We start from the raw sequence: 25,175 nt of genomic DNA, 5'->3' as shown, positions 1-25,175 counted from the left end.
GTTGGTGAGGATATTCAATATATGTATGGTTCATGGTGAAGTGCCTGAGGATCGACAAAATGCATGCATAGTGCAACTGTACAAAGGCAAAGGGGATAAAGGTGAGTGTTCAAATCACAGAGGTATAAATTTGTTGAGTATTCCTGGGAAATTATATGGGAAGGTATTGATTGAGAGGGTGAAAGCGTATAAACAGCATCAGATTGGGGAGGAGCAGTGTGGTTTCAGAAGTGGTAGAGAATGTGTGGTGAGGTGTTTGCTTTGAGGAATGTATGTGAGAAATACTTAGAAAAACAGATGGATTTGTATGTAACATTTATGGATCTGGAGAAGACATATGATAGAGTTGATAGAGATGCTCTGTGGAAGGTATTAAGAGTATATGGTTTGGGAGGTAAGTTGCTAGAAGCAGTGAAAAGCTTTTATCGAGGATGTAAGGCATGTGTACGAGAAGGAAGAGAGGAAAGTGGTTGGTTCCCGGTGAATGTTGGTTTGTGGCTGGGGTGCACAATGTCTCCATGGTTGTTTAACTTGTTTATGAATGGGGTTGTTAAGGAGGTGAATGCAAGAGTTTTGGAGAGAGGGGCACGTATGCAGTTTGTTGGGGATGAGAGGGCTTCGGAAATGAGTTGGTTGTTGTTCACTGATGATACAGCGCTGGTGGCTGATTCGGGCGAGAAACTGCAGAAGTTGGTGACTGAGTTTGGTAAAGTGTGTGAAAGAAGAAAGCTGAGAGTAAATGTGAATACAAGCAAGGTTATTAGGTTCAGTAGAGTTGAGGGACAACTAAACTGGGAGGTAAGTTTGAATGGAGAAAAACTGGAGGAAGTGAACTGTTTTAGATATCTGGGAGGGGATTTGGAAGTGGATGGAAACATGGAAGCGGAAGTGAGTCATAAGGTGGGGGAGCATTGAAGAATGTGTGGAAGGCAAGAATGTTATCTCGGAAAGCAAAAATGGGTAGGTTTGAAGGAATATTGGTTCCAACAATGTTATATGGTTGTGATGCATGGGCAATAAATAGGGTTGTGCGGAGGAGGGTGGATGTGTTGGAAATGAGATGTTTGATGACAATGTGTGGTAGGACGCAGTTTTATCGAGTAAGCAATGAAAGGGTAAGACAGATGTGTGGTAATAAAAAGTGTGGGTGAGAAAGCAGAAGAGGGTGTATTGAAATGGTATGGTCACACGGAGAGAATGAGTGAGGAGAGATTGACAAAGAGGATATATGTGTCAGAGGTGGAGGGAATAAGAAGTGGGAGACCAAATTGGAGGTGGAAATATGGAGTGAAAAACATTTTGAGCGATCGGGGCCTGAACATGCAGGAGGATGAAAGGCGTGCAAGGAATAGAGTGAACTGGAACAATGTGGTATACCGGGGTCAACATGCTGTCAATGGATTGAACCAGGGCATGGGAAGTGTCTGGGGTAAACCATAGAAAGTTTTGTGGGGCCTAGATGTAGAAAGGGAGCTGTGGTTTCGGTGCATTACACATGACAGCTAGAGACTGAGTGTGAACGGATGTGGCTACCTCGCACATGTGTGGGGGGAGGGGGGTGCCTTTCATGTGTGGCAGGGTGGCAAGGGAAATGGATGAGGGTAGCAAGTGTGAATATGTACATGTGTATATATGTATTTGTCTGTGTACGTATATGTATGTATACATTGAAATGTATAGGTATGTATATGTGTGTGTCTGGGCATGTATATACATGTGTAAGTGGGTGGGTTGGGCCATCCTTTTTGTCTGTTTCCTTGCACTACCTCGCCAAAGTGGAGACAGCAACAAAGTATAATAAATATAAAATAGATATTTGCATATGAGAGGATGGGTTTTTCTTCATAAGTTTCCTGGTGCTACCTCACAAACGCAGGAAACAGCGATCAAGTATAATAAACAATATAACAAATAGTATGTGTCAGCACTTTCTTTCTGCATGCGGGTGACCTCTTCCATCCTGGTGATATTAGGGTAACTGTGCACTTCAAAAATTTTCCCAGTAGTGGGTGATATTTGACATTTGGAAAACTGCTGGGAAGTACAGGCCTATTCAAATTGTGAGTGAAAATTAAAAAACATACATATGTCCTTCATATTTTCCTAGTAGAACGTATGTGTATGGGTGCACGAACTCAACGAAAGTAAGCATACCTCATCCTTTTACATCTTTATTATACCTGCCTATTCTCTTTGTGTCTTTTATTCAAAACATGGCAATATGAGTCTTTATAGCCCCAAGCAGTTTCTTTTACTCTTCCCTCCCCTTTCCTATCTTGTAGTATTTTTCTCTTCTGCAGCCTAATTCTATATAACCCCATGCAATTTCTAGTAAACAAACTGTTTTGAAAGCCTTTCAACTTATCCATGACAGTGACACTTTCTCTAATATATTTTCAAAACTCAATGTTGCAAAGAGCAAAGATCTGGTGGTTTACCTTCGAAAAATTCAGAAATTAGAACCTCCAAAATCTCCATAAGAATAAAATTACATCTCTATCAAAGAGACACACAGTGAGATAATAATAATCCTCAATTTCTGTATCTAAAATACCCTACAAAAGTAAAAATCAATATTACTCACATAATACTAACATGATGAAGCAGAAAATACATAACTTCCCTAGAAGCCATTAATCTGGTTTAATAATAAATGTGGTGTGCAAAGTGAGAGGGTTAGGGAAAATGATTTGGTAAACAGAGAAGAGGTAGTAAAAGCTTTGCGGAAGATGAAAGCCGGCAAGGCAGCAGGTTTGGATGGTATTGCAGTGGAATTTATTAAAAAAGGGGGTGACTGTATTGTTGACTGGTTGGTAAGGTTATTTAATGTATGTATGACTCATGGTGAGGTGCCTGAGGATTGGCGGAATGCGTGCATAGTGCCATTGTACAAAGGCAAAGGGGATAAGAGTGAGTGCTCAAATTACAGAGGTATAAGTTTGTTGAGTATTCCTGGTAAATTATATGGGAGGGTATTGATTGAGAGGGTGAAGGCATGTACAGAGCATCAGATTGGGGAAGAGCAGTGCGGTTTCAGAAGTGGTAGAGGATGTGTGGATCAGGTGTTTGCTTTGAAGAATGTATGTGAGAAATACTTAGAAAAGCAAATGGATTTGTATGTAGCATTTATGGATCTGGAGAAGGCATATGATAGAGTTGATAGAGATGCTCTGTGGAAGGTATTAAGAATATATGGTGTGGGAGGCAAGTTGTTAGAAGCAGTGAAAAGTTTTTATCGAGGATGTAAGGCATGTGTACGTGTAGGAAGAGAGGAAAGTGATTGGTTCTCAGTGAATGTAGGTTTGCGGCAGGGGTGTGTGATGTCTCCATGGTTGTTTAATTTGTTTATGGATGGGGTTGTTAGGGAGGTAAATGCAAGAGTCCTGGAAAGAGGGGCAAGTATGAAGTCTGTTGGGGATGAGAGAGCTTGGGAAGTGAGTCAGTTGTTGTTCGCTGATGATACAGCCCTGGTGGCTGATTCATGTGAGAAACTGCAGAAGCTGGTGACTGAGTTTGGTAAAGTGTGTGGAAGAAGAAAGTTAAGAGTAAATGTGAATAAGAGCAAGGTTATTAGGTACAGTAGGGTTGAGGGTCAAGTCAATTGGGAGGTGAGTTTGAATGGAGAAAAACTGGAGGAAGTGAAGTGTTTTAGATATCTGGGAGTGGATCTGGCAGCGGATGGAACCATGGAAGCGGAAGTGGATCATAGGGTGGGGGAGGGGGCGAAAATCCTGGGAACATTGAAAAATGTGTGGAAGTCGAGAACATTATCTCGGAAAGCAAAAATGGGTATGTTTGAAGGAATAGTGGTTCCAACAATGTTGTATGGTTGCGAGGCGTGGGCTATGGATAGAGTTGTGCGCAGGAGGATGGATGTGCTGGAAATGAGATGTTTGAGGACAATGTGTGGTGTGAGGTGGTTTGATCGAGTAAGTAACGTAAGGGTAAGAGAGATGTGTGGAAATAAAAAGAGCGTGGTTGAGAGAGCAGAAGAGGGTGTTTTGAAATGGTTTGGGCACATGGAGAGAATGAGTGAGGAAAGATTGACCAAGAGGATATATGTGTCGGAGGTGGAGGGAACGAGGAGAAGAGGGAGACCAAATTGGAGGTGGAAAGATGGAGTGAAAAAGATTTTGTGTGATCGGGGCCTGAACATGCAGGAGGGTGAAAGGAGGGCAAGGAATAGAGTGAATTGGAGCGATGTGGTATACAGGGGTTGACGTGCTGTCAGTGGATTGAATCAAGGCATGTGAAGCGTCTGGGGTAAACCATGGAAAGCTGTGTAGGTATGTATATTTGCGTGTGTGGACGTGTGTATGTGCATGTGTATGGGGGGGGGTTGGGCCATTTCTTTCGTCTGTTTCCTTGCGCTACCTCGCAAACGCGGGAGACAGCGACAAAGTATAAAAAAAAAAAAAAAAAAAAAAAAAATTAAAATATCACAAGGAGCCAGAATATTTGGGTCAGTATGAGAGACCAGAGGGGTAAAGCAAGTCACAAGATCTAATACTGATCTCTGATTACTCTAATGATTAGTCTTCCAGTAAGGTTATGAAGAAAAAGCTTGTAAAAATGTCTACTACCTCTTCATCTACTTTCACTGTAAAATATTTCTTGCATGATTCACAATCACTTTATCAGAAAAGAAATACTGCACATTTCACTATCATCACAGGATTATGAGACACCAAGGTGAAGGCATCAAAGACTCTTACAGATGGATATGCCATAGTTAATTATGTCCTTGAATTAAACTGACTAGCTACATTATTTCATCAACGGAGAAGTATAACAACAAAAATACGTTAGCATAACTTCAATGAAACATGCAAAAGTTTCTTGCCTTCCACACCAGGCACCAAAACTCTAGATATTTCTGCGAGCCTACTATCTTTTGCAATCCAAGTATACATGAACTATTCTTGTACAGGAGAGAGAAAAACTTTATGACAATATTTCTCATTCCTGACTAAGATATCAATTTTCAATAAATTTTTCCATCTTACAAACACTGTCTCCATTCAGGTACAAAAATAAGTGCATAACTTAGGTGGGAACCAATTTCTCAAAATCAAGGTAACAACAATCCTACAGGCTAGCAATTAGGAGGGTTGCACAATTCTCCTTCTTTATTTTCATTTGAAGTCAAAGGTTTCAGTTATGGACAAAAGTTTTCAACAAGGATAGGACTTATTCATTAATCTTTTTCTATACCTAACTGCCTTTCCTGCTTTTGCAAAGAAGCATTAGAAACAGGTGAGTAAATGATTTCATTTTCTTGCATCATGTCCCCAGCTCTCATAAAAAAAGATTAAAGGAAATGAAAGAAAAAGTGGGAAAGCAGCTGTACCATACTAAGATGTCTGCACATCTCTGCAGATTCCTCTTCTTAGACTTCTTCAACACATGCTATGCTATCATCAGTATCCTGTTCTTCCATCGTAAAGTAAATCTTCAATAAACTATAATAGATAATCTAACCTAACTTTTAATCTTCTGGTTATACATTACTTTCTAAATTTTTCATCTAGCATAGTAATCTGATTGTCCATTTTAACTTGACATTATCCAACTCCCATTATAACACTATCAACATTCCTATACATTAGACTCTTCTAAACTCATCTCAAACTCCAAAACATCCCTCGCAACTGTTTATTCTGAAGTGATTTTGTTATGGATCCAAGTTTTATGTTCATACAATCTTTTGCAAAACTGATTCAAACACTTATATGCATAAACGTATGATTCTACACAGAAATCAATGTCATTAAGTCACACTCATTATCTACATCAAGACAAAATAGCTCACACTGGTATGATGGATATATTACGCAACAGTGCACTTCAAATTTGTCACATATAAGTAAAAGGATGACTTACCAAGTAGAAGATAAAAGATGGTGTCTGGCATGTAGGCTTCCCCACTGGGTTTCCTCACGTCTTTGAGGAAGAGACAGAGGGCATAGTTAAGTTCACCACAGTTCATGCTTAGTATGTCCTCTGAGAACAGTTTCATACTGCGAGAGGATGAGACTCCAGCAAGCTCTGCATTTTTTCCTGTAACCCAGCTCTTCCATGCCGCCAGACCATACATTTTCTGAATATATGATACAATAAACAGTAATTTACAACAAATGTGTTTCAAATACAGCACCTTAAAAATGATAAAAAATAAAATTTTGATAAAAAAAGTTGAGAGTAAATATGGATAAAAACAAGATTATAAGGTTCAACAGTGCAGAGACAGGTTAGTTAGGGTATGAAGCAAAATGTTTTAGATACCTAGCAGTCAATATGGCTGTGAACAGAACCATGGGAGTTGAAGTGAGTCATTGGGCAGATGATGAGGGCAAATATTTGAGACACACGGAGGAATGTGTGCAAAAAAGAGGTCAATATTTGGAAAGGCAAAGATGGGCATGTTTGAAGGTATAGTAGTCCAAATAGTGTTGTAAAGATGCAAGGCTTGGGCTCTAGATGAGAATATAAGAAAGAGGGAAAAAGTGTTGGAAATGAAATGTTTGAGGACAATGTGTTATGTGAGGAAGGTGGATTGGGTAAGAAATGATTGGGTAAAAGAGATGTGTGGTAAGAAGAGCATGATTGAGAAACACGAAGAGGGTGTGCTGAAATGGTATGGACACATGGAAAGACTGAGTGGGGAGAGGTTGACAAAGAGGGTATAAGCATCAGAAGTGGAGGGGACAAGAAGGGGAACACCAAATTGGAGATGGAAAACAGAGAGGAGAGTTTTAGAGAGCTTAAGGGCCTAAACATGCAGGTGGGTATAAGGCATGCAATGGATAGAGAGTGACTTGGAGTACTGTGCGACACAAGGGGGTGTCAAACTGCCAATGGACTGAACCAGGGAATGTGACAGGGGCAGGAAGAAACTACTGAAAGGTATATTGGGGCTGGTTGAGGATACGGGGTTGTGTTTTTGGTTTGTTTACAAATGACAGCTAGAAAGTGGATGTGAGAGAATGTGGCCATATCTTCATCTCATCTTGCAGCTACCTCAAAAATGTGGGAAACTTAGAATAAATATAGAAAAAATAGAATGAAAAATAAAACAAACATATAGTAATCAAAAGGAATAAGACTTACTTATTACCATACCTTCCTACACCTTGATCACTTGTTCCCCCTGGAAACTTCCTTCTATGAAGACTGCTGCAGAAGTCTCCAAGTTGCCTTATACAAACACATCTAAGCATGATTCATCCCCCTCACACATGCCTGAGTCCTTTGCCGAAAGCACTGTTCTCTTTACTTCCCCACCCAGGATGCCAGATATCTTCCCTTCATTCCATTCCTTTTGTATCTCACTCCTAGCCAGATTCTTTATTAACACAATTTCAGTTATCCTCTCCACATAACTAAATAATTTCTAGTGAGTATTTTGAAGATTTGTTGAATGTGCTTGATGATAGAGTGGCAGATGTAGGGTGTTTTGGTCGGGTCAGTGTGCAAAGCGAGAGGGTCAGGGAGAATGGTTTGGTTAAGAGAGAAGAGGTAGTGAAAGCTTTGCAGAAGATGAAATCTGGCAAGGCAGCAGGTTTGGATGTTACTGCATTAAAATTTATTAAAAAAAGGGGTGACTGTGTAGTTAACTGGTTGGTAAGGATATTCAATGTATGTATGGATCATAGTGAAGTGCCTGAGGATTGGCAGAATGCATGCACAGTGCCATTTACAAAGGCAAAGGCAATAAAGGTGAGAGTTCAAACTGCAGAGGCAAATGTTTGATGAGTATTATTGGAAAATTGTATAAGAGGGTATTGATTGAGAGGAAGAAGGAATGTGCAGAGCACCAGAGTGGGATGAGCAGTGTGGTTTCAGAAGTGGTAGAGGATTTGTGGATCAGGTGTTCGCTCTGAAGAATGTCTAAGAGAAATACAAAAACTCATGGATATGTATGTAGCATTTATGGATCTGGAGAAGGAATATGACAGGACTGATAAAGATGCTTTGTGGAAGGTCTTAACAGTATATGGTGTGGGAGATAAGTTGCTTGAAACAGTGTAAAGTTTTTACCAAGAATGTAAGGCATGTGTACAAGTAGGAAGAGAGGAGAGTGATTGATTCCCATTGAAGGTCAGTCTGCAGCAGGGGTGTGTGATGTCTCCATGGTTGTTTAATCTGTTTATGGCTGGGGTGGTTAGGGAAGTAAATGCAAGAGTTTTGGAGAGTAGGACGAGTATGCAGTCTGTTGGGGATGAGAGGGCCTGGGAAGCATCAGTTGTTATTCAGATGCTACAGCTCTGGTGGCTGATTCGAGTAAGAAACTGCAGAAGTTGGTGACAGTTTGGAAGTGTGTAAGAGGAGAAAGTTGAGAGAAAATATGAATAAGAGCAAGGTTATTAGGTTCAGCATGGTTGGGGGACAAGTAAATTGAGATGTAAGTTTGAATAGAGAAAAACTGGAGGAAGAGAAGTGCTTTAGATGGCTGGGATTGAACTTAGCAGCGAATGGCACCATGGAAGCGGGAGTGAGTCACAGGGTGGGGGAGGGGGCAAAGGTTCTGGAATCGATGAAGAACGTGTGGAAGGAGACAACATTATCTCAGAAAGCAAAAATGGGTATGTTTGAAGGAACAGTAGTGTCAAAAATAATATATGGTCGCGAGGCATGTCCTATAAGACAGAGTTGTACGGAGGAGGGGGGATGTGTTGGAAATGAAATGTCTGAGGACAGTATGTGGTGTGAGGTGGTATGATCAAGTAAGTAATGAAAGGGTAAGAGAGATGTGAGGAAATAAAAAGAGTGTGGTTGAGAGAGCAGAACAGGGTGTGTTGAAATGGTTTGGGCATATGGAGAGAAGGAGTGAAGAAATATTGACGATGAGGATATATGTGTCAGAGGTGGAGGGAACAAGGAGAAGCAGGAGACCAAATTGGAGTTGGAAGGATGGAGTGAAAAAGATTTTGAGTGATCAGGGTCTGAGCATGCAAGGAATAGAGTGAATTGGAACAAAGTGGTATACTGGGGTCAACATGCTGTCAATGGACTGAATCAAGGCATGTGAAGCATCTGGGATAAACCATGGAAAGGTCTATGGATAGCAAGCTGTGGTTTCGGTAAATTACACGACAGCTACAGACTGAGTATAAACAAATGTGCCCTTTTTTTGTCTGTTTTCCTGACGCTACCTTGCTTAAGCGGGGGGTAACGATGCTGCTTCATGTGGGGCGGGGTAGTGCCAGGAATGGATGAAGGCAAGCAAGTATGAATATGTACATGTGTATATATGTATATATGTACGTATGATTCATGGTGAGATGCCTGAGGATTGGCGGAATGCTTGCATCGTGCCATTGTACAAAGGCAAGGGGGATAAGAGTGAGTGCTCAAATTACAGAGGTATAAGTTTGTTGAGTATTCCTGGTAAATTATATGGGATGGTATTGATTGAGAGGGTGAAGGCAGGTACAGAGCATCAGATTGGAGAAGAGCAGTGTGGTTTCAGAAGTGGTAGAGGATGTGTGGATCAGGTGTTTGCTTAGAAGAATGTATGTGAGAAATACTTAGAAAAGCAAATGGATTTGTATGTAGCATTTATGGATCTGGAGAAGGCATATGATAGAGTTGATAGAGATGCTCTGTGGAAGGTACTAAGAATATATGGTGTGGGAGGCAAGTTGTTAGAAGCAGTGAAAAGTTTTTATCAATGATGTAAGGCATGTGTATGTGTAGGTAGAGAGGAAAGTGATTGGTTCTCAGTGAATGTAGGTTTGTGGCAGGGGTGTGTGATGTCTCCATGGTTGTTTAATTTGTTTATGGATGGGGTTGTTAGGGAGGTGAATGCAAGAGTTTTGGAAAGAGGGGCAAGTATGAAGTCTGTTGGGGATGAGAGAGTTTGGGAAGTGAGTCAGTTGTTGTTTGCTGATGATACAGCGCTGGTGGCTGATTCATGTGAGAAAATGCAGAAGCTGGTGACTGAGTTTGGTAAAGTGTGTGAAAGAAGAAAGTTAAGAGCAAATGTGAATAAGAGCAAGGTTATTAGGTACAGTAGGGTTGAGGGTCAAGTCAATTGGGAGGTAAGTTGGAATGGAGAAAAACTGGAGGAAGTAAAGTGTTTTAGATATCTGGGAGTGGATCTGGCAGCGGATGGAACCATGGAAGCGGAAGTAAATCATAGGGTGGGGGATGGGGCGAAAATCCTGGGAGCCTTGAAGAATGTGTGGAAGTCGAGAACATTATCTCCGAGAGCAAAAATGGCTATGTTTGAAGGAATAATGGTTCCAACAATGTTGTATGGTCGCGAGGCGTGGGCTATGGATAGAGTTGTGCGCAGGAGGATGGATGTGCTGGAAATGAGATGTTTGAGGACAATATGTGGTGTGAGGTGGTTTGATTAAGTAATATAAGGGTAGGGGAGATGTGTGGAAATAAAAAGAGCGTGGTTGAGAGAGCAGAAGAGGGTGTTTTGAAATGGTTTGGGCACATGGAGAGAATGAGTGAGGAAAGATTGACAAAGAGGATATATGTGTCAGAGGTGGAGGGAATGAGAAGTGGGAGAACAAATTGGAGGTGGAAAGATGGAGTGCAAAAGATTTTGGGCGATCAGGGCCTGCACATGCAGGAAGGTGAAAGGCATTCAAGGAATACAGTGAATTGGAACGATGTGGTATACCAGGGTCGACGTGCTGTCAATGGATTGAATCAGGGCATGTGAAGCGTCTGGGGTAAACCATGGAAAGTCTGTAGGGCCTGGATGTGGTAAGGAAGCTGTGGTTTCGGGCATTATTGCATGACAGCTGGAGACTGAGTGTGAGCGAATTGGGCCTTTGTTGTCTTTTCCTGGCACTGCCTCGCACACATGAGGGGGAGGGGGATGTTATTCCGTGTGTGGCGGGGTGGGGATGGGGGTGAGTAGGGGCAGACAATGTGAATTGTGTGCATGTGTGTATGTGTGTGTCTGTAGGTGTATATATGTGTGTACATTGGGATGTATGGGTGTGTATGTTTGCGTGTGTGGATGTGTGTGTGTGTGCATGTATGTGGGGGTGGGTTGGGCCATTTCTTTCGTCTGTTTCCTTGCGCTACCTCACAGGTGTGGGAGACAGCGACAAAGCAAAATAAATAATAAATAAATAAATGTATATATGTATACGTCTTTGCATGTGTATGTATATATATGTATATGTTGATATGTACATGTATGTATATGTGCATGTTTGGGCATTTATGTATATTTATGTGTATATGAGTGGATGGGCCATTCTTCGTCTGTTTCCTGGCGCTACCTCACTGACATGGGAAACAGTGATTAAGCAATATATTTTATATCTTTTATTATACTTTGTCGCTGTCTCCCGCATTAGCGAGGTAGCACAAGGAAACAGACAAAAGAATGGCCCAACCCACCCAAATACACATGTATATACATACACGTCCATGCACACACATATACATACCTATACATTTCAAAGTATATATATATATATATATATATATATATATATATATATATTTCTTTCTTTTCTTTTAAACTATCCGCCATTTCCCGCATTAGCGAGGTAGCATTAAGAACAGAGGACTGGGCCTTTGTGGAATATCCTCACCTGGCCCCCCTCTGTTCCTTCTTTTGGAAAATTAAAAAAAAAGAAAAAAAAAAACGAGAGGAGAGGATTTCCAGCCTCCAGCTCCCTCCCCTTTTAGTCGCCTTCTACGACACGCAGGGAATACGTGGGAAGTATTCTTCATCCCCTATCCCCAGGGATATATATATATATATATATATATATATATATATATATATATATATATATATATATATATATATATATATATATATATATTTTTTTTTTTTATTATACTTTGTCGCTGTCTCCCGCGTTTGCGAGGTAGCGCAAGGAAACAGACGAAAGAAATGGCCCAACCCCCCCCATACACATGTATATACATACGTCCACACACGCAAATATACATACCTACACAGCTTTCCATGGTTTACCCCAGACGCTTCACATGCCTTGATTATATATATATATATATATATATATATATATATATATATATATATATATATATATATATATATATATATATACACACACACAAAGATGTATACATATGTACACATGTACATAATTCATACTTGTTGCCTTTATTCATTCCCATCACCACCCCACCACACATGAAATGACACCCCCCCCCCCCGTACACATGCGAGGTAGCGCTAGGAAAAGACAACAAAGGCCTCATTTGTTCACACTCAGTCTCCAACTGTCATATATAATGCAACGAAACCACAGCTCCCTTTCCACACCCAGGCCCCACAGAACTTTCCATGGTTTACCCAGACACTTCACATGCCCTGGTTCAATCCATTGACAGCAAATCGACCCCAGTATACCACATCGTTCCAATTCACTCTATTCTTTGCACGCCTTTCACCCTATGTTCAGGCCCAGATTGCTCAAAATCTTTTTCACTCCATCTTTCCACCTCCAATTTGGTCTCCCACTTCTTCTCGTTTACTCCATCTCTGACACATATATCCTCTTTGTCAATCTTTCCTCACTCATTCTCTCCATGTGACCAAACCATTTCAAAACACTCTCTCCTGCTCCCTCAACCACTTTTTATTACCACACATCTCTCTTACCCTATTATTACTTACTCGATCAAACCACCTCACACCACATATTGCCCTCCAACATCTCATTTCTAACACATCCACCCTCCTCTGCACAACCCTATCTATAGCCCACGCCTCGCAACCATATAACACTGTCGAAACCACTATTCCTTCAAACATACCCAATTTTGCTTTCCGAAATAATATTCTCGCCTTCCACACATTCTTCAACACTCCCAGAACTTTTGCCCCCTCCCCCACCCTGTGAGTCACTTCCACTTCCATGGTTCCATCCGCTGCCAAGTCCACTTCCAGATATCTAAAACACTTTACTTCCTCCAGTTTTTCTCCATTCACACTTACCTCCCAAATGACTTGTCCCTCAGCCCTACTGTACCTAATAACCTTACTCTTAATTCACATTTACTCTTAGCTTTCTTCTTTCACACACTTAACCAAACTCAGTCACCAGCTTCTGCAGTTTCTTACTCGAATCAGCCACCAGTGTTGTATCCTAAGCGAACAACAACTGACTCACTTCCCAAGCCCTCCCATCCACAACAGACTGCATACTTGCCCCTCTCTCCAAAATTCTTCCATTCACCTCCCTAACAACCCCATCCATACACAAATTAAACAACCATAGAGACATCATGCACCCCTGCCACAAACTGACATTCACTGGGAGCTAATCACTTTCCTCTCTTCCTACTCAAACACATGCCTCACATCCTCGATAAAAACTTTTCACTGCTTCTAGCAACTTGCTTCCCACATCATATACTTTTTAATACCTTCCACAGAGCATCTCTGTCAACTCTATCATATGACTTCTCCAGATCCATAAATGCCACACACAAATCCATTTGTTTTTCTCAGCTCCATCATATGCCTTTTCCAGATCCATAAATGCCACATACAAATCCATGTTTTTCTAAGAATTTCTCACATACACTCTTCAAAGCAAAAAACTTTTCACAGCTTCTAGGAACTTCCTTCCCACACCATATACTCTTAATACCTTCCACAGAGCATCTCTGTCAACTCTATCATATGACTTTTCCAGATCCATAAATGCCACATCCAAATCCATTTGTTTTTCTCAGCTCTATCATATGCCTTCTCCACATCCATTAATGCCACATACCAATCCATTTGTTTTTCTACTTATTTTTCACATACACTCTTCAAAGCAAACTCCTGATCCACACATCTTTTACCACTTCTGAAACAAAACTGTTCTTCCCCAATATGATGCTCTGTGCATGCCTACACCCTCTCAATCAATGCCCTCCCATATAATTTCCCAGGAATAATCAACAAACTTGATACCTCTGTAATTTGAACACTCACCTTTATCCCCTTTGCCTTTGTACAATAAATATGCTATAGATAGGGTTGCGCAGAGGAGGGTGGATTTGTTGGAAATGTGATGTTTGAGGACAGTATGTGTGAGGTAGTTTCATCAAGTAAGCAATGAAAGGGTAAGAGAGATGTGTAGCATTAAAAAGAGTGTGGTTGAGAGAGCAGAAGAGGTTAAATTAATATGGTTTGGTCACATGAAGAGAATGAGTGAGGAAAGACTGACAAAGAGGATATATGTGTCAGAGGAGGAGGGAATAAGGAGAAGTGGGAGACCAAATTGGAAGTCGAAGGATGGAGTGAAAAAGATTTTCAGCAATTGTGGGCCTGAACATACAGGAGGGTGAAGGGCATGCAAGTAATAGACTTAATTGTAACGATGTGGTATACCGGGGTCGACGTGCTGTCAATGGATTCAACCAGGTCATGTAAAGCGTCTGTGATAAACCACGGAAAGTTTTGTGGGTCCTGGATGTGGAAAGGGGGCTGTGGTTTTGGTGCATTACACAAGACTGCTAGAGATTGAGTGAATGAATATGGCCTTTGTTGTCTTTTCCTAGCACAAACTTGAGCATGCAGGGGGGGGAGTGGGGTGCCATTTCATGTGTGGCAGGGTAGCAACACAAGTCACCCTCCCAAGCTCACTTACTCTCACCACTCTCTTCACCCCAACATTTTGTGTTGGAGAGAATGTCCGTATATACATACACGGCCACACACACACATATACATACCTATACATTTCAATGTATACATATATATACGTACACAGACATATACATATATACACATGTACAAAATTCACACTTGCTGCCTTTATTCAATCCTATCGCCATCCCGCCACATTTGAAAGGACAACCCCCTCCCCCCACATATGCGCGAGGTAGCGCTAGGAAAGGAAAACAAAGGCCACATTCATTCACACTCAGTCTCTAGCTGTCATGTACAATGCACCAAAACAACAGCTCCCTTTCCACATCCAGTCCCCTAAAAACTTTCCATGCTTTACCCCAGATGCTTCCCATGCCCTTGTTCAATCCATTGACAGCACGTTGACCCCGGTATACCATATCGTTCCTAATTAACTCTATTCTTTGCACGCCTTTCACCCTCCTGCATGTTCTGGCCCCGACCACTAAAAGTTTTGTTCACTCCATCCCTCCACCTCCCGATTGGGAGGCAAGTTTGAATGGAGAAAAACTGGAGGAAGTAAAGTGTTTTAGATATCTGGGAGTGGATTTGGCAGCGGACGGAACCATGGAACCGGAAGTGAATCATACGGTGGGGGAGGGGGTGAAAGTTCTGGGGTCGTTGAAGAATGTGTGGAAGTCGAGAACGTTATCTCGGAAAGCAAAAATGGGTATGTTTGAAAGAACAGTGGTTCCAACAATGATATATGGTTGCCAGGCATGGGCTATAGATTGAGTTGTGCGAAGGAGGATGGATGTGCTGGAAATGAGATGTTTGAGGACAATATGTGGTGTGAGGTGGTTTGATTGAGTAAGTTATGAAAGGGCAAGAGAGATGTGTGGTAATAAAAAGAGTGTGGTTGAGAGAGCAGAAGAGGATGTTTTGTTGAAAGAGCAGAAGAGGGTGTTTTGAAATGGTTTGGTCATATGGAGAGAATGAGTGAGGAAAGATTGACCAAGAGCATATATGTGTCAGAGGTGGAGGGAACGAGGAGAAGTGGGAGACCAAATTGGAGGTGGAAGGACGGAGTGAAAAAGATTTTGAGTGATCGGGGCCTGAACATGCAGGAGGGTGAAAGGCGTGCAAGGAATAGAGTGAATTGGATCGATGTGGTATACCGGGGTCGACGTGCTGTCAATGGATTGAACCAGGGCATGTGAAGCGTCTGGGGTAAACCATGGAAAGTTCTGTGGGTCCTGGATGTGGAAAGGGAGTTGTGGTTTTGGTGCATTATTACATGACAGCTAGAGACTGAGTGTGAACGAATGTGGCCTTTGTTGTCTTTTCCTAGCGCTACCTCGCACACATGTGGGGGGAGGTGGTTGTTATTCCATGTATTCCAACACTGTTGGAACCACTATTCCTTCAAACATACCCATTTTTGCTTTCCAGAGATAATGTTCTCGACTTCCAAACATTCTTCAAGGCTCCCAGAATTTTTGCCCCCTCCCCCACCCTATGATTCACTTCCGCTTCCATGGTTCCTTCCGCTGCCAGATCTACTCTCAGATATCTAAAACACTTTAATTCTCCACTTTTTCTCCAATCAAACTAACCTCCCAATTGACTTAACCCTCAACCCTACTGTACCTAATAACCTTGCTCTTATTCACATTTACTCTTAACTGTCTTCTTTCACACACTTTACCAAACTCAGTCACCAGCTTCTGCAGTTTCTCACATGAATCAGCCACCAGCGCTGTATCATCAGCGAACAACAACTGACTCACTTCCCAAGCTCTCTCATCCACAACAGACTGCATACTTGCCCCTCTTTCCAAAACTCTTGCATTCACCTCCCTAACAACCCCATCCATAAACAAATTAAACAACCATGGAGACATCACACACCCCTGCCACAAACCTACATTCACTGAGAACCAATCACTTTCCTCTCTTCCTACACATACACATGCCTTACATCCTCGATAAAAACTTTTCACTGCTTCTAACAGCTTGCCTCCCACACCATATATTCTTAATACCTTCCACAGAGCATCTCTATCAACTCTATCATATACCTTCTCCAGATCCATAAATGCTACATACAAATCCATTTGCTTTTCCAAGTATTTCTCACATGCATTCTTCAAAGCAAACACCTGATCCACACATCCTCTACCACTTCTGAAACCACAATGCTCTTCCCCAATCTGATGCTCTGTACATGCCTTCACCCTTTCAATCAATACCCTCCCATATAATTTACCAGGAATACTCAAATAACTTATACCTCTGTAATTTGAGCACTCACTCTTATCCCCTTTGCCTTTGTACAATGGCACTGTGCAAGCATTCCGCCAATCCTCAGGCACCTCACCATGAATCATACATACATTAAATAACCTTACCAACCAGTCAACAATACAGTCACCCCCTTTTTTAATAAAGTCCACTGCAATACCATCCAAACCTGCTGCCTTGCCGGCTTTCATCTTCCACAAAGCTTTTACTACCTCTTCTCTGTTTACCAAATCATTTTCCCTAACCCTCTCACTTTGCACACCACCTCGACCAAAACACCCTATATCTGCCACTCTATCATCAAACACATTCAACAAACCTTCAAAATACTCACTCCATCTCCTTCCCACATCACCACTACTGTTATCACCTCCCCATTAACCCCCTTCACTGAAATTCCCATTTGCTCCCTTGTCTTACGCACTTTATTTACCTCCTTCCAAAACATTTTTTTTATTTATTTATCATACTTTGATGCTGCGTTAGCGAGGTAGCGCAAGGAAACAGACGAAAGAATGTCCCAAGCCACCCATATAAACATGTATATACATACATGTCCACACATGCACATATACATACCTATACATTTCAACATATACATATATATATATGTACAAAGACATATACATTTATACACAAGTACATCTTCATACTTGCTGCCTTTATTCATTCCCGTCGCCATCCCGCCACATATGATGAGAACCCCCTTCCACTGCATGCGTGCGAGGTAGCGCTAGTAAAAGACAACAAAGGCCACATTCATTCACACTCAGTCTCTAGCTGTCATATATAATGCACCAAAACCATAGCTCCCTTTCCACATTCCAGGCCCCACAAAACTTTCCATGGTTTACCCCAGACGCTTCACATGCCCTGGTTCAATCCATTGACAGCACGTCCACCCCGGTATGCCACATCGTTCCAATTTCTTCTATTCCTCGCATGCCTTTCACCCTACTCTAATGTTCAGGCCCCCATTGCTCAATATCTTTTTCACTCCGTCCTTCCACCTCCAATTTGGTCTCCAACTTCTCCTCGTTCCCTCCACCTCTGACATATATATCCTTTTTGTCAATCTTTCCGCACTCATTCTCTCCATGTGACCAAACCATTTCAATACACCCTCTTCTGCTCTCTCAACCACACTCTTTTTATTACCACAAATCTCTCTTACCCTTTCATTACTTACTTGATCAAACCACCTCACACCACATCTGGTCCTCAGACATTTCATTTCCAACACATCCACCCTCCTCTGCACTACCCCATTAATCGCCCATGCCTTGCAACCATATAACATTGTGGGAACCACTATTCCCCACTTCATCCTGTGACTCACTTTCACTCCCATGGTTCCATCCGCTGCTAAGTCCACTCTCAGATATCTAAAACTCTTCACTTCCTCCAGTCTTTCTCCATTCAAACTTACATCTCAATTAACTTGTCCCTCAACCCTACTAAACCTATCAAAAATTTTGCATTCTTCATTACCGCTAAAACCACCACTGTAAGTATACAACTAACCACCTGAAGGATTTGCATACGTGGTGACATCACAAAAAATACACAGCTTATTGGACGAGCTAATTTATTAGATAGACCATTTATAGAGCAAAATAAATGTGAAGACATAACTAAATTCAGTGTTTTTAGTGGGAATTACATAACACTTGTGATTTTCTTTTTATGTAGTCCCACAGTATGTAGGGTTTGTGTAACAGATGAAAGGTAATAAGTTACATTTTCAAAGAAAAACACCAGTTATCTTCCCCATACATGCCAGCCACTCAATCTCCTCACACTTACATGTAGCATGAATGGAGCATTATCTTTTAAGAATATTCATATTATGCACAATCACTGCTGTTTCTGTGTATGCTACAAGAGTATGAAAGAAAAAAAAGTGTGAGTATGAAAGTAAGGTTATTTTATGTATAAAGACACAAATCCTTCAATATCCTTACACATTAATGCAACCAATCTTCCTTACATAAAATTTAAACACTAAATGTGCAATATCTTTAAACATCCTCATGTTATTTTCCACTAACTCTGTATATGTCTATCATGTAAAAGTATAAGAGAAAGTTAGACATGTAAAAACACTGTCAGTCATGGTCAACCCTCAGGAGAGAGTGGATGTGTTCTCCTGACACTATGCAAAATTGTGCCTGCTCCACATTTAGGGTGTCCCAGCAGTATGAGAGAGTACACTAGCAATTCATTCATACTGGAAGAACAAAAGTTCACCATGTTTATAATTTTTTCACATTTGTCTGCTGTTTCACACATCATTAGAGTAGCATCACGAACTGACAAAGAAAAAGACCATATTTGGGTACATCTATTCTCGAGCTGTCATGTGTAATATACCCAAACCACAGCCCCCTATCCACAACCTTGCCCTACAGACCTTTCCATGGTTTCCCCAGGCTCTTATCCTATCATTATCTGCTTGTTTAACCCTCCTCAAACATCTGATTTCCATCACATCCACTCTATTCCATGCATTATCATTAATAACCCATGCCTCACATCCATAAAACAACACTGGGGCTACTATAACTGTCTTTCCACACATTCCTAAAAAGCTTCCAAAACCTTCGCCTCTTATTCACCCAATGACTCACCTCAAACTATCATGGTTCCAATTGCAGCCATTTCCACTCCCAGGTATCTTGAGTAATTCACTCTAACTGCAAATAAACTGCATTTTTGTAATGCTAAATCTTATAACCTTGCTTTTATTTTCATTTATTCTCAATTTGCTCCTTTCACACCCTCTCCCAAACATCATCATCAGTAGTTTCTCCCTCGAACCTGCCACCAGTGCTATGTCATCTGCATGCAACAACTAACTTACCTCCCAGACCCCATCATCCTCAGATGCCCCTCTCCTAAAACCTGGCAATTGCCTCCCTTACCACTCTAACCATATGAAAATCAAATAGCCATGGTGACAGCACACACCCTTGCCATACACCTACCTTCACCTGGAACCATTCACCCTCCTCTCTACTTACTCACACACATGCCTTACTATGTATAAAAACTACTCACTACTTCTAATAGCTTTAGTGCCACACCATACATTTAGAACATCAACAAATCATCAGTATCAACCTTATCATATGCTTTCTTCATATCCATAAATGCCAAACACAAATTCTTGTTTCTGTAAGAATTTCTCACTCACAGGGGAGAAAGAATACTTTCCACACATTCCCTAAGTGTCACATAAGGCAGCAAAGAGGGGCAAACCCCCTCCAATTTCAGTACGTTGGGATAGAAAAAGGAGCCAAGAAAGGAGTGCTCCTCCTCCTAGAAGGCTCAGGTTTGGATGTAACCATGATGAAAATAACGGAGAGATATTTCATATGTTTGAGGAAAGGAACCTGCATGTTCTAGCTCTAAGACAACCAAAATTAAGGGTAAGGGGGAAGAATGGTTGAGAATGTCTTGGGGGAAAGTCAAGGGTCAGTGTGAAAGGCAAAAGATTAGGAAGAGGTAGCACTTCTGTTAAAGCACGTGTGGGAATGTGTGAAAAAGTGTAAGAAAGCGAACTCCAGATGAAATGGGTAAAACTAAAGGTGGATTACGAGAAACAGGTGATTATTAGTGCTTATACACCTGGACAAAAGATGAATGATGAAGAGGTGCATGTGTTTTGGGAGCAATTAAGTGAGTGTGTGAGCAGTTTTGATACAAGAGATCGGGAATTAACGATGGGTGATTTGAATGCAACAATGAGTTATGTGGTAGATGAGGTTATGAATAGTAAACAGCCCGTGGATTTATGTGCTAAAAAAGATTGGTGATTGGAAATACCTGGTTTAATAAGAGAGAGGAACATAAGTTTTAGCTTCCGAGAGCTGGCTGCCTGCATGCCCCCACCACCAGCTACACCACACAATACTTGGCAAGTTGCTGCATCACATGACTATTTAGCTATTCAATGGTGGGCCATTTTGACAACTGTTTCTTTCTCTGCAACACAAAGCTTTAGAATTCTCTAACCTCTCATGTCTTTCTCTATAATGATGACACTGGACATTTTAAAAGACAGATTTTTCACCTCCAAAATTTCTAAATACTTTCCCTTGTCTCTTCTTTTTCCTTTCATTAACCTCTACATCAGTCTTAAGGTGGACCTTTCTCCATGACTGGAGCACCCTAGTAAAACAAAAAAATATTAATGGGTGAGTAGGAAAGATAAAATTGTCAGTGGGCATTACTGGATTATGTATTAATTGATAGGCATCAAAAGAAAGAGAGACTCCTGGATGTGAACGTGCTGAGAATGGCAGCTGGTGGGATGTCAGATCATTACCGATAAAGGCAAGGGTAAAGATTTGTAGAGATTTCTGGAAAAGAATATATGAGGGTGAGAAAGTGGAGTTGAAAGTGAGTGAACATGGAAAAAAAGACCTGTGTGAAGATATACCAGTGGAGATCGAGTGTAAAATGGGAGGTATTTAGGGAAGCAGGGCTGGAAAGTACATGCGATGCGAGTGTCATGTAGAAGGTGGGAGTTGGGCATGTAAAACAGGGTACTGTGTGGTGAGAGGATAAAGTAGAGTTGCTAGTGGAAGAGAAAAGAGAGGCAGTACTTGCTGGGATGGAGTGCAAGAGATTGGGAGATGTGCAAAAGAAAATAGCAGCAGGTCGAGAGGAAGGTGTAGGGGCTAAAAAAAAAAAAAGAGGAGGAAATGAGAGTTGGGATGAGCAAATTTCATGGAGAAGAAGACAGAGTTTTGGAGGGAAAAACAAAAGAACAATTGGAAACATCTTTGAAGGGGGAAAATGGAGAAGTGGAAAGGGGCAGAGATGAGTTGAAGAGGGGGTGGACTTCTGAGTGTGTATGACGATAAGGTGGCAGATGCTGGATGTTTGGGATGGGAGGTATGCGAAGGCAAGTGGACAGGTGAAAAGAGGTGGTGAGAGCCTTGCATATGATAAAATGTGGCAAGGCAACTGTAGCAGACAGTGTTGCACTTGAATTTCTTAAGAAAGGGGGTGGCCATGTTGTTGATTGGTTTGTTAGGATTTTCAGAGTATGTACGGATTAAGGTGAGAGGTCTAAAAGTTGGCAGAATGCATGTTTTGTGCCACTTTATAAAGGCAGGGGGAACAAAGATGAGTGTTTGAATTACAGTGGTATAAGTTTGTTGAGTGCACCTAGCAAGTGGTAATTGAAAGGGTGGTGGTATGTAGAAAGCATCAGATTGGGAAGGAACAATGTGATTTCAAGAGTGGATTTCAAGAGTGGTAGAGGATACATCAATGTAGAGGATATGTCAATCAGGTCACTGGTTTGAAGAATGTGTGAGAAATACTTGAGAAAAACATATGAACTGTATGTGGTGTTACAAATATATGGTATGAGTGGAAAGCTATCAGAAGCAGTGAGGAATTTTTATAAAGAGAAGGCCTTTGTGTGAGTAAAAAGAGAGGGAGAGTGATTCCAGGTGAAGGTGGGTGTAAGATCATCATGGCTGTTTGATTTGTTTATGGATGAGTCTTGGAGAGAGAAGCAGATATGGAGTCTGTTGGGGGTGAAGGTGTCTGGTGGCAGATTCAAGTGAAAAATGGTAGAAGTGGATGTCTCAGTTTAGAAGAGCGTGTAAAAGGAGTGAGCTGAGATTAAATTTGAATAAAAGCAAGTTTGTTGGAATTCGTTATGGAGAAAGACAGATTAATTGGGGTGCGAGTTTGAATGACAAAAACTTGGAGGATATTAAGTGCTTTAGACACCTGGGAGAGGACAAGGCAGAAAATGGTACCATGGAAGCAGATGTGGGTCACAGAGTGGGTGGGGGGAGTGAACACCGCAGAATGTGTGGGAAGAGGTCAATGTCTGGGAGGGAAAAAACAGCTATGCTTGAAGGAACTGTAGTCCTAATGATGTATGGATGCAAAGCATGGTCTACAAATGCGAATCTAGTAAGAAGAGTGAATGTGCTGGATATGAAATGTTTAAGGACAATATGTGGTGTAAGGAGGGTTAATTGAGTAAGTAATGATAAGGTTAGACAGAGGCATGGTAATACAAAGAGTACGGTTGAGAGAGCTGAGGAAAGCGTGCAGAAATGGTCTGGAAATGTGGAGACCAAGTGAGGAGAGGTTGACAGAACATATACATATTTTTCTAAAAAATGTGTTCTAAAAGTCCCCTGCTTCTAATACACCAAAAGTCAGATATGATAGTGGCATTAGTATTAGCGTGAATTTCAACTGCCAATATATGACACAGGATCTCACAACCTCTGTGTTTAATAAATCAGTATTGTGCCATCACCACAATCGCTCATCTCTTAACTCCTTGGCATAACTGGTAGACTCTAGTGCCGCTTCCTAGCCTGTTGTGCTTCACCCTAGACAGGCCACTGGCAGAGGGCAACTCCAGCGCAGTGTTTTCAGAAGCACTGAGTACCTTGTGTATGATCTTAAACAACTTTTTTGATACAATGGAGTTATCACTGGATTGCTGGTAGGAAACAGACCATGCAATGCTATAGGTGAAAAAGAGGATTATCAGGTATATATGGAAAGTGGCAATTCATCCAATCAAAGCAGTCATCATGCAGATGAAGATGAGTGATGAGTTTCCTACATTTGGAACTGAATAAAAGCCAATGAAATTTCCTTTTTATTGTTACTTATCTTATCATCTGATATACAAGACACTGAATATTCACTGAATAAATAAATCATGGTCATGAATATAAATGGAGAATTTTTGTGTCCTGACAACAAAGGATTTTTGTTTTTCATTAGGAATGAAGGAATACTTTTGTTCAAGTTTCAGGAGTTTTATGTTGCAAGAATAACAGTACAATACCTATCTTTATTGAAATATATTTCAATCCTATAGAAATATGTTTTGGATTCTATATATGTAAATCAAAGAAACAATAAATCCTTATACATGTTTTTTTCCAATTTACGGCTGCATAAGGGTGCATCTTAAACACCAGAGCATCTTATATGCTACAAAATATAGCACATGTCAAAAGTGGAGGGGACAAGAAGAGTGAGACCAAACTGGAGATGAAAGGATGGAGTGAAAAAATTTTGAGTGTCAGGTCTGAACAAGCTAGAGGATAAAAGACATGCGAGGGATTAAGTGAATTAGAGTGATGTGGTATACAGGAAGTGGCATGATGTTAACGGAATGAACCAGGACATATGAGGCAACCAGGGGGAACCAGTGAATGGCTCTGTCTGGCATGGCTGTGGATAGGGGGGTTTCGTTTCACTGCACTGCACATAACAGCTACAGAATGGATGCGAGCAAATGAGGCTTTTTCTTCAACCATTCCCAGAACTAGCTCATGAAGACAGGAAACAGCAAAAATATATAAGAAAAGAAAATTTTTCACAGCAAGCAATTGATCCACACTACCATTCCTGACACCACACCATTCCTCCCTAATCTGATGGTCTGCACATGCTAGCATCCTCTCAATCACCACTCTTCCACACAACTTAACAAGTACACTTACCAAACTTATACTTCTGTAATTCCAACACTCATCTTTGTCCCCCTTACCTTTATACAATGGCACTATACATGCATTCTGGCAATCTTCAGGCACATCACCATGATCCATACACTGAAAATCCTAACAACTCTACAACACAGCCATCCCTTTTCTAAAGAAATTCACCAACAATACCATCCATTCAAGCCATCTTGCCACATTTCATCTTATGCAAGGCTTTTACCACCTCTTCTCACCAAACAATTTACCATGACTCTCACTCCACATACCTCACCAACCCAAATACCCTGCATCTGTTCCCTTTCATCAAGCACCCTCAACAATTCTTCAAGAGGTCATTCCATCCCCACTTCACCTCATCACTTCCCCATTTGCCCTTCACCCATGTTCCCATTTGTTTCCTTGATTTTCTCATGCTATTAACCTCTTCCAAAACATTTTCCTAATCTTACTGGTGTTTACTGATGCTCACTCAATCTAACTCTCAATTGCTCTCATTTCCAGCTCCTGCACCTTCCTCTTCACCTCCTTTCTCTTTCTCTTGTACATCTCCCTGTCATTCACATTACTTCCCCATAAGTACCATTCATAGACCTCTTTCCTGTTTCATTAGCAACTTTACTTTGTCATCCAACCACTCGTTAACCTCTTTGTATTTGCCCATCTCCCACCTTCCACATGACACACTCTTCTTTCACACATTCCAGCACTTCTTAAATATCAACCTTTCCTTATCAACTCCCCTAGCCTTGTTTACTTCCACATTTTTCTGTTCTTCACTCAAT

The 25,175-nt window shown here is 41.2% G+C and overlaps 1 protein-coding gene across 4 annotated transcripts in view; it reads right to left on the bottom strand.

Moving 5' to 3' along the window:
* The window catches only part of LOC139758827 (zinc finger MYM-type protein 3-like), a 104,840-nt gene that overhangs the window by 30,791 nt on the left and 48,874 nt on the right, over positions 1 to 25,175 (bottom strand). For all 4 annotated transcript variants that reach the window (XM_071680661.1, XM_071680663.1, XM_071680662.1 and 1 more), the window contains one exon: positions 5,884 to 6,100. In XM_071680661.1, the coding sequence (XP_071536762.1) occupies positions 5,884 to 6,100 (217 nt within the window). The remainder of the gene's footprint in view (positions 1 to 5,883; positions 6,101 to 25,175) is intronic.

The sequence above is a fragment of the Panulirus ornatus genome, chromosome 31 (genome assembly GCF_036320965.1).
Source record: "Panulirus ornatus isolate Po-2019 chromosome 31, ASM3632096v1, whole genome shotgun sequence".
In the NCBI taxonomy this organism is placed as follows: Eukaryota; Metazoa; Arthropoda; class Malacostraca; order Decapoda; family Palinuridae; genus Panulirus; species Panulirus ornatus.
The sequence above is the reverse complement of the archived record's forward strand: the minus strand, read 5'-3'. Positions and strand labels throughout refer to the sequence as shown.